Source organism: Schistocerca piceifrons, chromosome 7 (genome assembly GCF_021461385.2).
Source record: "Schistocerca piceifrons isolate TAMUIC-IGC-003096 chromosome 7, iqSchPice1.1, whole genome shotgun sequence".
In the NCBI taxonomy this organism is placed as follows: domain Eukaryota; kingdom Metazoa; phylum Arthropoda; class Insecta; order Orthoptera; family Acrididae; genus Schistocerca; species Schistocerca piceifrons.
The window spans coordinates 561,750,507-561,768,133 of NC_060144.1; the positions used below are offsets into that span (position 1 = coordinate 561,750,507).

At 42.4% G+C, this 17,627-nt stretch overlaps 1 protein-coding gene across 1 annotated transcript in view; it reads right to left on the bottom strand.

The window, feature by feature from the left end:
* The window catches only part of LOC124805367 (box C/D snoRNA protein 1), an 81,072-nt gene that overhangs the window by 22,922 nt on the left and 40,523 nt on the right, over nt 1-17,627 (bottom strand). Inside the window, exon 4 of the mRNA XM_047265919.1 lies at nt 124-302. Within this exon, the coding sequence (XP_047121875.1) occupies nt 124-302 (179 nt within the window). The remainder of the gene's footprint in view (nt 1-123; nt 303-17,627) is intronic.

Below are 17,627 nucleotides of genomic sequence, written 5' to 3' on the forward strand. Positions count from 1 at the left end.
AGGCTCCTTGAAGGTTTACATTTTTCCCAAATGAATTTTTCTTTGATACAGACATTGTGCACATGCTAGTTTTAAGATGGTGTACTTCAATTTAGTTTTGTCAAAAATTTACTTATACTTAACTGGTCTGATGATATTTTCAAATTATCACACTCAGGAAATATCCAGTCTATTCTCCATTTTATTAGTTGTGTTTTCCAATTAAAAAATGTAGTGTTTTCCTTATGTCGCGTAAAACACTGAGGTAAGAAACAGAGATGAGTACCCCTCCTGGTGGCTGCAGCTCTAAGTTTAAAAAGGTGCTGTAAAGGAAATGCAGAAACTACATACATACATGCATGCATACATACATACATAGACATACATACACAACATAGCATACAAATGGGCATCTTTAGTAGGAGTGAAAATAATATGTACTACACCACAGAATAAGTGTAAAGTTGTAGAAAATAGAATGTTTGTTGTGAAACTTCTCTTACGTTCAACTACTGTATAATGAAAAGATCAGATTTTAAATACTTATTTCTGACAAGGTTAATCCACTGTCCTAATATTTTCCTGAATTCAGACTGCCATATGATTACCATTAGTTTTCATAAATTTGTACTTTTTGTACACACTGTGATCATATAAAGTGATACCAATGTCTTATACGAGCTGAAACAATCTCACCGAGTTCAACTGTGTATTATACACCATGAAGTATTTGTCCATGTGAAATAGAACTTTACATCTGCTGCATTTAAAGGATGATTATACAAGTTGGCATTATCTGTAGCAGAACTTACTGAATATCATCTTTGACCAGGATTAGTCATAAGATAGATGACACTAGCACTGGGTAGCAAACAGAAATAAACCATCTTACCCTGCTAATAAAGGGAGTACTCAACTGTGTATTTTGCCTGGCTTGGATGATGTATATGTGAATCTGTGTGTTAGCTCTGAAAAGGGGCATTACCCAAACGAGCAGCAACAATTTCAATCTCGTACAAGTGCCTGTCAGCTGTTCCATATGAGCTAGAAAACACACACACACACACACACACACACACACACACAAGCGCGCGCGCACGCACACGCACCCGCACACGCACGCTTCCCACATAGCCAGGTTACCTGTGGATGCCATATTTACAGTAATAAGAATTCCCTTGCCCAGTTTTCTAAACGTCTCACAAGGGGGGCCTTCACATGCAGGCACTATCCCCCAAACCTACTCTGCAAACAGATGTCCTATGCCATATCCCCTCAAACCCTTAATTCTCCCACCATTCCCCAGAACCAGCAGCAACAGAGCACCCCACTCATAATCTAATATCACTTGGAGCAACTGAACAATGTCCTTCACCATGGCTTCGATTATCTATCACCGTGCTCTGAAACAAGGGACATCCTACCCATAATTCTTTCTGCTCCTCTTAAAATGATATTCTGCCGCACAAGCAAACTATACAACATCCTGGTCTGCCCCCATGCCACTTCCACTTTCAACCCCTTGCCAGTGGAAAATCATTTTCCTGTGGAAGACCATATGCAATAATTGCCCAATGCCTCAACCCAGAGCATCCTACTCTAGTCCTGTGAGAGGGTTACCCTTTCCTATCAGAAGTAGGTGTACATAACTGCAATTTCCGCACAAAATTTTATGTGGACATGACCACCAACCACCTGTCCACCAGAATGAATGGCCACTGCCAAATTGTGGCCAAGAGTGATGTTGCACGCCAGCGGCAGAACAACACTGCTAACCACAACATGCTCAATTCCAATGGCTGCTTCACAAACTGCTTCATCGGGACCCGTATCACATTTTCTGAGCTACATATGGGAGTTATCCTTGCACTACATCCTTTGTTCCTGTAATCCTCCGGGCCTCAATTGCTGACTCTCTGCATCCAAACCCCCTGCCCAACAGTCTGACCTTCCTCTCTCCTGCACCACCTACTACTCCACTCCTCCATATTGCAATCAAGGCACACTGCACTAAGGTACACTGCACTAACTCACCAGCTCCACAGACTGTGTGTCACATTTTTATCCCATGCAACTGCTGACCTCACCTTCCACAGACATGGAGCCTCAATCTGGCCACAACCACACTTTCTCACCTCTTCCTCCCAATTTCCATCTCTTTTTCTGCTTCTACCCACCCCAACTGACAACTCCTAACGTCAGTCTACCTGCTGAATTCCAGCCCAGCACTGTGTGTTCACCTGGCACAATGTAGCTGCACAGGTGTGTGTGTGTGTGTGTGTGTGTGTGTGTGTGTGTGTGTGTGTGTGTGTGTGAGAGAGAGAGAGAGAGAGAGAGAGAGAGAGAGAGAGAGAGATATCAAGCCTAGGGAACTGGCCATTTGTGCCATTATTTGAAGTGTCACTGGTACATATGTAGGAGTAATACACAGTAAAAGACGACCAAGCCACGAGATTTTGTTTTAATATTTACCTTAGTTCTTTGATAGATTATCAATATTAAAATAATGATTACAGCAAGTATAATTATCCCCCCCCCCTCCCAAAAAGTGGGAGATGAGTTACTGAGAAATTTCCTCCACTTGAGCTTTAAAAATTTCTTGCTCACTCAACAAACACGACATATTTGTAGCAGAATTACAGCAAACTGCAAAAACTAACAAGTACACATACAGAATTATATTAATGTGATAATATTGGCTCTTGTTTGCGACAGCAACTGTTACATTTGCTAACTTTCTTTCAAAATAATTCTAGAAATTGACAATAGAAGGCAGCACCAGTCAAAAGATACATAGAAAGGTGTCCATACATCGTTCTCATAGGCAAGGAGTCTAGTTTTCAAGCGACAGAAGGCTCATGCACTGAGGAATTCACAGCCTGACCTATACTCGGATACATTCGATTGAACATGAAGTTGTGGTGCACCCTACGCTTCGGCGTGGTCTACAAAGTATTAAAGGATTCATTCAAAAGCTAGCAAAGTTTTCACTTTTTTTAATGTCCCTATCGACAGCTCAACACCTCTACTACATGACGAGTTATCCCTTTTATTCCTAAATTACTTACATTTCACCAGAACTTTCTTACCATATTTACACAAAGACTGGTTAGCCCATGACTGCAATTGAGAGCTCCATTTCATTAACTTACAATGCCCCCTGTTGGCACAACTTTAGTGCAGTTGTGAAGATTCTCAGTTAAACACAAAGCTACAACAGCAATGCTTGAAAGAAGTAACAGACTTGCTGAAAATACTAAAACGAACCAAATCAAATGTGTTTCACAACCACCACCAGAAAAAACTAATCGTCAGTGGCAAGATTTTCCTTGGCTTGGGTTGGAAATATAGAAATATCTGTAATGGAACTGCCACATAATTAAAATCACAAAGGTTGCATCCTCTTATTTCATTTCACCTATACTCTGTACGTATATGGCAGAGGATTTCCGTCGATTACATGCTACCACTCTGATGTCAGCTTATATTTCTGGTTATTCCATGTGACTCAGAAGTGTGATCTACACGCCAGTCGCTAATCTTTTGTACCCCCAAATATCCTAGAACAAAGCTTTTCTTACAGGTACATATCTAATACAAATGTTAAGAGTACAAGTAGGGCAACCATCTACCTAATCCAGCATTCAGGAAGCTGGTCAAATTTTATGAGATATCACAAACTTGGCTCTACAGTTCCAAAAAATTTTTAGTGATGAAGCCAATGATGTTTCTTTTAAAAGATAAAAACTGACCCTCTTAAGCCACAATAATGAGTAATGTATCCCACTGTGCACCACATAAATCACTCATTCATCTCTGCTCAACTTTTTACACTATCTAGCACAGTCTGGCGTCAGACTATGGCAGCTTCAACAATACGTAACATTTTGACTGAGTGAGCTACAAAAGAACCAATAGCATTTTGATGACTATACCTGCCATTGTCTTTAGAACAGACAATGGCAGGGGTAAAATACAGGGAGCGAAAGGATATTTACAATTTGTACAGAAACCAGATGGCAGTTATAAGAGTCGAGGGACATGAAAGGGAAGCAGTGGTTGGGAAGGGAGTGAGACAGTGTTGTAGCCTCTCCCCGATGTTATTCAATCTGTATATTGAGCAAGCAGTAAAGGAAACAAAAGAAAAATTCAGAGTAGGTATTAAAATCCATGGAGAAGAAATAAAAACTTTGACGTTCGCCGATGACATTGTAATTCTGTCAGAGACAGCAAAGGACTTGGAAGGGCAGTTGAACGGAATGGACAGTGTCTTGAAAGGAGGACATAAGATGAACATCAACAAAAGCAAAACAAGGATAATTTAATGTAGTCAAATTAAGTCGGCTGATGCGGAGGGAACTAGATTAGGAAATGAGACACTTAAAGTAGTAAAGGAGTTTTGCTACTTGGGGAGCAAAATAACCGATGATGGTCGAAGTAGAGAGGGTGTAAAATGTAGACTGGCAATGGCAAGGAAAGCGTTTCTGAAGAAGAGAAATTTGTTAACATCCAGTATTGATTTAAGTGTCAGGAAGTCATTTCTGAAAGTATTCGTATGGAGTGTAGCCATGTATGGAAGTGAAACATGGACGATAAATAGTTTGGACAAGAAGAGAATAGAAGCTTTCGAAATGTGGTGCTACAGAAGAATGCTGAAGATTAGATGGGTAGATCACATAACTAATGAGGAGGTATTGAATAAGATTGAGGAGAAGAGGAGTTTGTGGCACAACTTGACTAGAAGAAGGGATCGGTTGGTAGGACATGTTCTGAGTAATCAAGGAATCACCAATTTAGTATTGGAGGACAGCGTGGAGGGTAAAAATCGTAGAGGGAGACCAAGAGATGAATACACTAAGCAGATTCTGAAGGATGTAGTTCGTAGTAGGTACTGGAAGATGAAGAAGCTTGCACAGGATAGAGTAGCATGGAGAGCTGCATCAAACCAGTCTCAGGACTGAAGACCACAACAACACCACTGTAGGCACTGGGTTGAAATGGCACAGTACTTTTCCAATTGCCACATCAACAGACTCTTAGATTACCGATGATGTACTATTTTAGTGTGGAATGTGAATGTAAAGTTGTTCAAATATAAAATAAAATATAGCTATGCCTGCAGAGGTCAATTTGTGAACCAGTCTTTCAGAATGTACTTACCGAACAACCACAGGCTGGGGCTCATGTTACAGAATAACCGCATCATGGGCTAAGGAGACTTTGACAAACTGCCTATTGGCTTCTGTCTCGGGTTCTTCGGCTGACGTTCATCTAATGATTTTTCTGACGTTTCGCCAGCACGAGTGGCTGGCATTGTCAAAGCTTCACCCTCCATTGCCAGTGGTGAACTGGAGCCGAGCTCGCGGCCGCAGACTATATGTACCCGGTGCGCCAACGTCCGAGGGCTTCTCCGCGGTCATTTCTGGTGCGATTCTCCTCTTGCTACCTGCGACGGTCATTCTCTACAGCCAAGCACTATCACACGCACTTGTTCAGAAAAGCTGTAGAAATACAAAAACACGTGAACAGTTTGAACAAGAAAGAGGAAAGCCTTAAGGTAAACGGATCCTGGCTTCCCGTACTGCAGCGAATGACCGTCGCAGGTAGCAAGAGGAGAACCGCACCGGAAATGACCTCGGAGAAGCCCTCGGACGTTGGCACGCCGGGTACATATAGTCTGCGGCCGCGAGCTCGGCTCCAGTTCACCACCGGCAATGGAGGGTGAAGCTTTAACAATGCCAGCCACTCGTGCTGGCGAAACGTCAGAAAAATCATTAGATGAACGTCGGCCGAAGAACCCGAGACAGAAGCCAATAGGCAGTTTGTCAACAAGTGGCCACGAAAGCCTTAAGAATTTTGTATTACGCCTCTATGGGGAGGAGATTTGCAGATTGTACCGATGCCTTGACCAACGACGGAAGAAGAAAGCGTGACTGATGTCCTCTCTCGCCTTTCTGTCATGGTGCCGAGATGAATGTGCTACACCGAAGTTCTTGAGATGTAAGCGCCTATTCACCACCGCCCAAGCACATCGTATCTACGACAGAATGGAACGAGCTTTTCTTCGTGAGCGAATACATACAACGCGGAGAGACTTGGCAAGAACGGATCAGGAACTTCTGGACATTTTCTATCAACTAAGTAGCAGAATGCATCGAGACGACTGGGACAAGATCGACAGCATCACTCACAGGAGCATGCAGAACAAACTCGAGCGCTGCACCGAGCGACAGAAGAAAAAGTTTGAAAGATGCCGGAAGCAGACCGACAAGGCGATTCCCGACATGTCACACACAGTGGTCAACCTCACTGAACAACAATTGACCGAAGAGGAAGTGTCTGTTCTTCAAAAAGGAGGGGATTTCGCTATCATCCCGAGAACTGTACCTATGGAGGACATCATTGCCAACACCGAAGCAGCCATTCGGACCCTCCCTTGTGAAAGGACAGAGGAAATACGCACTGAAACAGCCAGGATACTGTGCCGAGCAAAACCACCAGCTTGCAAACTGAAGAAAGAAGAGGTACAAGCCATTAAGAATCTCAACGCCGACAAGAGTATATTGGTACTGCCTGCCGATAAGGGGAATGCGACCGTCGTAATGAAGACCGAAGATTATGAGCGAAAGATCCGAGACCTATTAGATCCGACGACGTACCGAAAACTAAGCGCAGATCCGACGCAGCGTATCACACAGAATACGAATCGATTAATCACGGCGTCTTCTCTGCCGGCGGACATGCACAGAAACCTGCGCAACACAGAAGCCCTACCACCTCGGTTGTATGGATTACCCAAGATCCATAAGAACAACGTTCTACTGCGACCGATTGTTAGCGCTCCTGGCTCACCGACATATAAACTGGCAAAACACTTGGCCTCTATGCTCCAGCCACACATGGGGAAGACCGACAAATACATTAAGGACTCAGGACATTTCATTGAGAAGCTGAAGAAACTGAAACTTGCACCGAACGACATCCTGGTCAGCTTTGATGTTGTTTCGTTATTTACGAAAGTGCCACTCAGCGACGCTCTGGAGCACACTGGTTCCATTTTCCCACAAGACATCAGAAAGCTCTTCCATGCATGTCTCACCACGAGCTATTTCACGTGGAATGGCGATTTCTACGAACAGCTGGAAGGCGTCGACATGGGCAGTCCTCTCAGTCCAGTGGTGGCCAACTTCTTCATGTAACAGTTCGAAGCACAGGCACTGGACTCGGCGACTTGCAAACCTAAGGTGTGGTACAGGTACGTCGATGATACTTTCGTGGTGTGGAGCCATGGTGAAGAACAGCTCGGTGACTTCCTAAGACACTTGAACAGCGTCCATGCCAACATAACATTTACCATGGAAGTAGAAAAGGACAAGAAACTGCCATTTCTAGATGTGCTGGTCACAAGGGACGGCGAAAACCTGGGACATAGCATGTATCGAAAACTGACACACACGGACCGATACCTGCACAAACTGTCAAACCACCACCCGAGCCAGAAAAGAGGCACGATTAGTACGCTCGTAACGAGAGCAGGACGAATATGTGAGCCGCAACACCTCAAACTAGAAATGCAACACCTGGAAACTGTCCCGAGGAGCAATGGTTACTCCACAAATTATATTAGAAGCGTAACAGAGCCAAACACTCGGCGAAGTAAGGAACCAGAGAAAGAGATGTCTGGTACGGCCTTTCTGCCATACATTCCCAGAGTGACGGACAGAATCAGCCATATATTGCGCAAACATGGCGTAAAGACGATTTCAAACCGACAAGGAAGATCAAAGAGTGTCTTAGATCGGCGAAGGAGAAAAGAGACCCACTTGCAATGTTGGGAATATACCGTATACCATGCACATGCGGAAAAGTTTATGTCGGAATGACTGGATGATCCATTAACACCAGGATCAAAGAGCATAAGCGGCACTGCAGGCTGGGGCAGGTGGAGAAATCGGCTGTGGCAGAGCACGCACTGAATGAGACCGACCACGTAATAAAATTCGCCAACACGGAAGTTCTGGCTGTAGAGAAGCACTATCACACGCGCTTGTTCAGAGAAGCTGTAGAAATACAAAAACACGCGAACAGTTTGAACAAGAAAGAGGAAAGCCTTAAGGTAAACGGATCCTGGCTTCCCGTACTGCAGCGAACGACCATCGCAGGTAGCAAGAGGAGAACCGCACCGGAAATGACCCCGGAGAAGCCCTCGGACGTTGGCGCGCCATGTACATATAGTCTGCGGCCGCGAGCTCGGCTCCAGTTCATCACCAACAATGGAGGGTGAAGCTATGACAATGCCAGCCACTTGTGCTGGCGAAACGTCAGAAAAATCATTAGATGAATGTCGGCCGAAGAACCAGAGACAGAAGCCAATAGGCAGTTTGTCAACAAGTGGCCACGAAAGCCTTAACAATTTTGTAAGGAGACTTTGCGTGTGCGAATGACTTATTTGTAGTGTTGGCAAAAGGTTTCAAATACATACTGGAGGAAAGAGCTTTTCCGGCACTGAACTGTACGCAACAATGGCATTGTGAGGGTAGCGTTATTGATTCCCTAACCAGGGATTGACAGAGCAGGGTCATTTCAGGACAGTGTTTCTACTTTTAGATACTTCATCTTTTTCATGGCAAAACATCTTCTTATGTGTGGTTTAGGGCTATTATATTTTGACGGAGATTTAGGAAAATTTGAATTAAATCAAACTTCAGGTGGCAGTCCTTTTATTTATAGTAGGCACCACTCACAAGGAACCCCTCGAGTGCGGGGTCACAAAAGGCCAATGATGTTTACAGCATTTGATGCCCCACGTGTTGTCTGTGACCATGCAACCATAATATTGACTTACAATGGTAACAGGGGCAGGACTGGAGGTATCCAATGATGAGCACACCACTGAGACTACAGACTGTAGTTGAACTGCTTGGTCACCAATTAACTCACAACAATACTACATCACTGATGGTGTTGATACAAAGCAGAGCAATGGCCATAATAAACAAAGCAAACATTTCATTTCATTGTATCTACAACAGCAGTTGCTGACGTTGACATCTTGTTAGAAAGGAATCCAGAATTTCACACAGTGAGAAAGGAGTGGCAGATGAAATATTAGCATTTATGCAAGATGAGTCAGTGGAATGTGTGGTGTCATATATGCTCGACTGTGTGGACAATGTACACGAGCAGTACAATGACGACAATACACACTTAACCAGGGAAAGGAATATTGAAACCGGTGTCAAACAATTTAGTTCATCATCCTTGTCAGACAGGGAGGCACAAATTCTGTCTCTAGTGAAATGTAGTAAAGGACACGTGCTCTCCAAGAAGCAGGTACTAAACACAATTGGGTACATGGAAGATCATTCACAGCATAGTACAGAAACAATTATGAACACACTTTGAATAAGGCCACAGCAATATGATCATAAAGTGCATTAGAAAAACTGAGGATATTCAAGGGAGGACAAGGCACACTTGTTACAAAAACTGGTGTTGGTATGTGTCAAGGATGCTCAATACAACTTACAGGATGTGCACGAGCGTTAACTACTACATTATGCACTTCAAACAGTGTGCAACATAGATTACAGCGATTTCAAGGGCAGCAGTGGATTCTCACATAACTTCATACATTACTACAGAATTGGAAGATGTAAGATAACAATTTTTTTTCAAACAAAGGGTCAACTTGACAATGTACAGCAAACTGTAGAATCGGCCCGAAAATTTGCAACTAAGATAAACAAATTTATCTCATCGTTCAGTAAGGAATGTGTTTTCAACTTCGACAAATCAGGATTTGAAGAGGAAATGCATATGAAAATTAGAGATACCAAGAGAGTTGTACCAAGATCAACTAACATCAACGCCTTAACACAGTCATACACTATTATGCCAACTGTTAATATGGATGGTCAATTGGCTGAAAAATTATTTATTGGGCTGCAAGAGATGGGAGTGCTCTGCTCCCTGAGATTCTTTCTTGCAAGGGCATTAAGGAATATTTACGTCACAGACAGCAAGAGTGCAGTAATAGCACAGGTCCTGGCCATGAGCTGGTCAAAATAACTTGCTTTTGCTTGATTATTACTTTGCGTATACGAATTATACTCCTTTAGAGCAAACTATCCCTCCTGAATTCACTGCAATTCATCCCATGTGGAATGATTGGGCAAATTCAGCCTCTGGATGTTTGTTTCTTCTGTGCCTATAAAACATAGTATCACACCATCTGCAGCTATGCCTTAAAAGTCAGACAGATAAAAATAAAATCTACTCAGCACGCAGTGGCATGGGAAAACACACACACACACACACACACACACACACACACACACACACACACACACACACACTAAAGGATTTAACTTTTACAAACTCTCAGAGTCGGTGGCTCCTCCTCCTGGTGGAACAGTTGAAGGGGAAAGAAGTAAAAGAACTGGTGAGGTCTAGGGAATGAGGTACAGTTTAGAAAAGTCACCCAGAACCCTGGGTCAGGGGAGATTTATCAGACAGGATGAGAAGGAGAGACTGATTGTTGGGGACTGCACTGGATGAGATTTGAAAACCTGAGAGCTTAAAGGTGGAAGACAGGATGATATGCAAGAGAGAGATTACTACTAAACTTCGTGCACAAGTTAATAAGAGTGAAAAGTTAAGTCTATTGTACACAACAGAGGAGGGAGGGGGATAGTGAAAATTAAAGTCAAAAAATGAAAGATGTAGGAAACTAAAATGAAGTGAAGAAAGGAGTAGTTACTGTGAATAAATGCCGATACGGAAGGAATGAACATAAATTAAGGCCAGGTGGGTGGCGAGAACCAAGGACATGTAGTGCTAGTTCCCACCTGCGAGGTTCTGTGAAACTGGTGTCTGGGGAAAGAATCTAGGTGGTGCGTGTGGTGAAACACACTGAGGTCATGACTGTCACGTTGTACAGCATGCTCTGCAACAGGATATTGTGTGTTGCCCGTATGTGCTCTCTGCCTATGCCCGTTCATCCTGACTGATAAGTGGTGGTAGTCATGCTGATGTAAAAGGCTGAACAGTGTTTACATAACAGCTGGTGTACGGCATGTGTTGTTTCACATGTGGCTCTCCCTTTGATAGTATATGTTTTGCCAATTACAGGGCTGGAATAGGTGGTGGTAGGATGGTGCATAGGGTGGGTCTGACAAGGATGGTGCAGAGACTGGGAGGGAGATGAAAAGCTATTCTAGGTGGGGTGGGCAAAATCTGACAGAATGGATCTCATTTCAGGGCAGGATTTTAGGAAGTCATGACCTTGCCAAAGTAGCTGATTGATACATTCAAGATCAGGCTAATACTGGGTGACAAGTTGTGTGCTCCAAAGTTGTTTTTTGGAGGGATCAGTAGTACCAGGATTGAATGTGATGGCCCAGGAAATCTGCTTCTGAACTAGGCTGTTGGGATAATTACATTCAGTGAAGGCTGAAGTCGGAGTGGTGGTGTATTGCTGTAAAGAATCTGCATCTGAAGAAATACATTTGACCCGAACCCTAAGGCTGTATGGGAGGGAATGTTTGACATGCAAAGGATGGCAACTGCCAAAATCTATGTACTGTTGTTTGTTAGTGGGTTTGATGTGGACAGAAGTGTTTGCCATTGTTTCCATGTCAAACGTTCCCCCCCACACAGCCTGGGCATTTGAGGAATCACTGCCTCCAGTTGGTCTCTACCAGAAGTTGAAGAGAGTGCATCTTCACTTAGGAAACATCACTGACACTGTTTCACCTCATTAAAATGAATTTTGTATGGGTGCTGGAACTTTAATAGTGGCAACAATTTATTCACAATCGATTCAAAAGAGTTACATGTTTGCACCTGTTACTGTCCTTCAAAGTAGTCACCAGCATTGTGTAGACCCCATTGCCTGCGATGTGGAAGGTGTAGTATACCATTCGCAGAGCCTGTTCTGTTGATGGTGCGAATCTCTGGAACAATTCTGAAGCGAATGCCACGAAGTGGTTCCTTCATCTTCAGAATCAAATCAAAGTCATGAGGACTTAAGTCCAGGAGTATGGTCGATGGTACAGTACTTCCCAGTCCCATCGACCGAACAGAGCAGCCACAGCTTGCGCTGTATGTGCCAGTGCATTGTCGTGCAAAATGATGGGTGGGTTGCTCAGAACGCGTTGCCGCTTCTTTCGCAAAGCTGATCGCAGGTGTTACTGCCCGGACTTAAGTCCTTGTGACTTTGATTTGATTCCGAAGATGAAGGAACCACTTCATGGCATTCACTTCAGAACTGTTCCAGAGATTCGACAGGTAGTAGACCGCTCCATTCGCACCATCAACAGAACAGGCTCTGCTAACGGTATACTATGCCTTCCACATCGCTGGCAACAGGTTCTACACAACGCTGGTGACTACTTTGAAGGAAAGTAACAGGTGCAAACATGTAACTCTTTTGTATCAGTTGTGAATAAATAGTTGACACTATTTAAGTTTCAACCCTCGTATAACGATAAAAAATGCGTTATTTCTCTGGTCACATAGAAGATATCAAAATAAGTAACTGAAAAATAGTTTGAAATCCATGAAAATAAAAAACTGCTCAGAATGTTTGTATGAAATGTGAAATTAAAGTATGAGTATAGTATTCTTTATTATGTGCTCAATGTATCACTGGATAGTGAAGCTCTTACGAATAACAGTATTGACAGCAGCCCAGAAAGCTGACTGCATAGTACTGGCAACACAGAAAGGGTTAATTGGCAAAGTGGCAAGTATTTTCCCTTTCTGTCTGCACAAAATGCTTCAATCAGATGCAGGCATAGCTGCACCCCAGTATAGTCATTCCCTTTCATTTTCCACTTGCAAATGGAGCAAAGGAAAAATGACTGTCTATACGCTTCCATAAAAGCCCTAATTTATCTTGTCCAATCTTTGCAGTCTTTACGAGAAATGTATGTTGGCATCAGTAGGATAGTTTGGCAGTCAGCCGCAAATGTCTGTTCCCTGAAGTTTCTCAATAGTTTTGAGAAAAGAATGATGCCTCCCCTCCAGGAATTTGGTTTCATGGAACATTTCTGTAACACTCGCATGTTTATAAAACCTACTGGTAACAAATCTAGTACCGCACCTCTGAATTGCTACAAAGTCTTCCTTCAATCCAACCTGGTGGGGATCCCAAACACCCAAGCTGTACTCAAGAAGGGGCTTTTCTAGTGTTTTATATGTGTTTTCCTTTACAGATGACTCACACTTCCCTAGAATTGTCCCAATAAACTAGAACTGACCGTTCATCTTCCCTATCACAGTTCTTATGTATTTGTTCTGTTTCATATAACTTTGCAACATTATACCTAGATATTTAATCGACATGACTATGTCAAACAGCGCGGCACTAAGATCTCATTCGAACACTAGAAGAATTCTTTCCATACCCATCTCCATTAAATTAAAATTTTCTACATTCAGAGCAAGCTGCCATTCGTCACATCAAATATAAATTCTGGCTATGTCATTATGTTTCCTCTTACAGTCACTCAGAGACAACACTTTCCTGTACATTACAGCGTCGTCAGCAAATAGTCATATTGCTGCTATTCCTTTCTGTCAGATCAAGCATGTATATAGAGAACAAGAGTGGTCCTATCACTACTTCCCTGGAGTGCTCCTAATGATGCCCATGTCTCTGATGACCACTCATTGTCTGGGACAATGTACTGAGTTCTGCTAATTAAGAAGTCTTGGGCCACTCACATATCGGACAAGTAAACATAGTCAAGGAGTGCACTTTCATTTTGATAGGCTTCGAAAATGCTGTAGTGTAGAGCAAAATAAGAGGTCTTTTTTTATACATAGCTGTACAGCTGCTAAGTGGGTGAAACACCCCTTTAAAAAACTGAGTTTAATATTTCTAAATTCATACTGCTTAAACGTTAACAGATATGGAAGAAAACTTCAATTACAATTTCTATAGTTTTTAATGTATTTTACAATGGTACATGCAGATTTGTCAAAAAAGTTCATTTTTTCCGACATCCCTCCCCCCTCCCCCACTACTTTGTTTTTCATTTCAGCATTTGACTAGTAGTAAAATGCATAGCATCAATAGTACCCTATTTGGTCATATATGATGAAGTGGTATTCCAAGGATGCATTTGCCAGAAATAAGCCAGAAATAGATCTGCATCACTGTATGCACATCCAAAGTCTATCCGCTTCAACGCCAATTCTTATGCTGGGTTGTTTGATAAGTCAAATCTGGATGCACTGTTGTTACATACATTAAAAACCATAAAACTTTTACTTAAAGTTTTTTATATCTATTACCATTTCCTTGGTACTCATCTGGAAATATTTAACTCCTTTTTTTTAATGGGGTGTTTCACACCTTAATGACCGTATGGGTACATATAAAAGAATGCCTGTCTCTTACTTTGCTCTACACTACAACATATTCAAAGCTGTTCAAAATTAAAGTTACCCCTTGGCTAGATTTACTTGTGAGAACCTATCCCATACAATCGGACTTTTGTTGATGGTCTATAGTGGTGTATTTTGTCAAATCCTTCCCTGAAACCCTGCAATATGGGCTCCCTGTTGCCTTTATTCACAGTTCACAGAACATTTTGTGAGAAAAAGGCAAGCTGAGTTTCACACGGGCAATGCTTTCAAAATCTATGCCAATTAACTGCTTTTATGCCTCAAGTGCTTAGAATATGCTCAAGAATACTGCACGAAACTGATGGTAAGGATATTGGTATGTAATTTTTTGGGCTTGTTCCTTTATCTTTCTTATATATAGGCATCAACTGGTCTTTCTTTCAGTCACTTGGGGCTCTGGGCTGGGTAATAGATTTGAGATAAATGCAAGCCAAGTACAGGGCCAATACCGAAGCATACTCTCTGTAAAAATGAATTGGGATTCCTTCCAGATCTGGTTCCTCCCCCCCCCCCCCCCCCCCCCAGCTTCTCCTCAACGTCAGATATTCTTCCTTCTACGTCCTCTGTACAGCAGTCTGTTTGACGATCAAATGATAGCATATCTGATAAAATTCTCTCCAACCATGAGCTGAGTACTGTTCGGCCACTGTCAAGTGGTGACTGTCTTTTGGTTGCTGCTACCATCCTTACATAGCTGTGTTGCCTTCTGCAACGTCACTGGTGGTCATTACAGTGCAACATAAGGTAATGTTTTAGTTGCGCACCTGCTGCACCCACTTCAACCTTCTGATGGCCAGACCCCAAGCTATGCTTAGCTGCAGGCCACTATCTTTATTGAGGGTGCTGTCACTAACTTTTATCTCACTAGCTTCCTTTATTATGCTATCCGCTGAAACCATTTATCTGTTTAATAACAGATGTACTGCCGAATGCAATACAACGTCTGTTTTCTGGAACATGTTCTGCTACAACTGATTCCTCAGAGTATCTAAGGCAAAAGCATCTTTCATATTCTACACAGCACTGTTCAATAGCATGTACAGTATGTTGAACATAAAACTGTCCACACCTACATGGTATTTTATATACTACTGATGCTCTGAGACCTACATCATCATCAGCATCTACAGGCCTCATGAGTTGTGGAATTTTTGCTGGGGCTCTGAAGAGTGAATCAATTTTATGCCTCTTTAGGAGCCGGCTTATCTTTCCTGTTACTGAGCCACAGAATGGCAAAAACACAAGCTTCTTCGAGTCGTCCTCGGGATCCTTCTGCTTACGTATTTTTGGGATGGTGGCTTCCAAAATCTGGTGGTTTTTGTAGCCATTTTCCTTGAATACTTTCCATAAGTGGCTCAGTTCCTTCGTCAGGTTTTCAGTTTCAGACAGCTTCCACTTAATGCACGAAGGTCCTCAGGACAGAATGTTTCTGTGATGGATAGTGATAGCTGTTGGCATGCAAATATCATTCCGTATGGGTGGGTTTCCAGTAAACATTATGGCGCTGAGACACCCATTTGCTTAACGGTGGATGGGGACGTCAAGGGACAGCAAGGCATCATCTGTCTGTACCTCTGTCATGAACTTGATATTGTCATGGATACTGTTGATGTGATCCACGAATTCTCCCAGTTTTCACATCCATGAAACTAGACACTGAATGCGACATCAACATAATGATAAAAGCAACTATGCTTTGCAGCAGCCATGTCCAGGGTGATTTCATCAAAGTAATCCATAAACAGGTTGACTATAACTGGAGCTAAGGGGCTCCCCATCGCAACACCATTCATACGTGATAATACCCTAAAAAAAGATGGTGACCTGCAGCTAAGCATGGCTTGGGATCCTGCCACAGGAAGGCTGAAGTTGATACGCAACAAAAACATTACCTAATATGATGCTGTAGCGAGCACAACCAACATTACAGATGGCAGTGTGGCTATGTAAGGACAGTGGCAAGCAGAATACACTCACCACTTGACAATGGCCAAGCTTGGGGATTTTTAACCATTTGACACATCTGGAAGCTAGAGAGAATTTTATCAGTGGACACTGCCGGGAAACCTCGCACTCAGATAGAAGATCTGTACGATTCTCTTGCATGAATGATATATTTAAAATGCAGAATTTAAAACTTCAGCTTCACTTTTGGTGTCTTTTACTGTCACACCATGCTGTTCAATAATTAATTAAATAGAAGGTTCTGACCCATTTAGTGATTTTATGCAGGACCAGAATTTTTGCAGTTTCTCAGCAATATCTTTTGCCAACATATGACAGTGGAAGTTGTCATATGCTGTGTGGAACTACCTTTTATAGATGCATAAAACTGTAATTCCCTTTCAGCTACAGCTACAGCAACAGCAACAAAGGGATCACCTAGAAAATACCTTCACGAGTTGTCTTCTATAGCAAACAGCAACTCCGATTCTTTAATGAATCTAACTCCCATGTAAAAAAACAGCCTGAAATGTCTGACAATTTTACAAATGAGTTTAATGTGTTAAATATTTTCCTTTAAGCATATATAAGTGAGAAAAAGTTTAGAGAAGATTTGAAATTACGCTTGAATTTTGTTGGAAGTCACCAAGTGCTCTCAAATATTGGGTGAATGAAGTCTGGGTAATGGCGTATCATCAGCCACGCTGCCTCAAAATGAATCACAGTTTGTAACTGTGATATCTGTCTTGTTGCGTAAATTTTCAACATAAGATTTTACCTCTTAATAAAAAAAACTCTACCATCTGGTGAGCAAGATGTATGAAACAGGCGAAATACCCTCAGACTTCAAGAAGAATATAATAATTCCAATCCCAAAGAAAGCAGGTGTTGACAGATGTGAAAATTACCGAACTATCAGCTTAATAAGTCACAGCTGCAAAATACTAACACGAATTCTTTACAGACGAATGGAAAAACTAGTAGAAGCCAACCTCGGGGAAGATCAGTTTGGATTCCGTAGAAACACTGGAACACGTGAGGCAATACTGACCTTACGACTTATCTTAGAAGAAAGATTAAGGAAAGGCAAACCTACGTTTCTAGCATTTGTAGACTTAGAGAAAGCTTTTGACAATGTTGACTGGAATACTCTCTTTCAAATTCTAAAGGTGGCAGGGGTAAAATACAGGGAGCGAAAGGCTATTTACAATTTGTACAGAAACCAGATGGCAGTTATAAGAGTCGAGGGACATGAAAGGGAAGCAGTGGTTGGGAAGGGAGTAAGA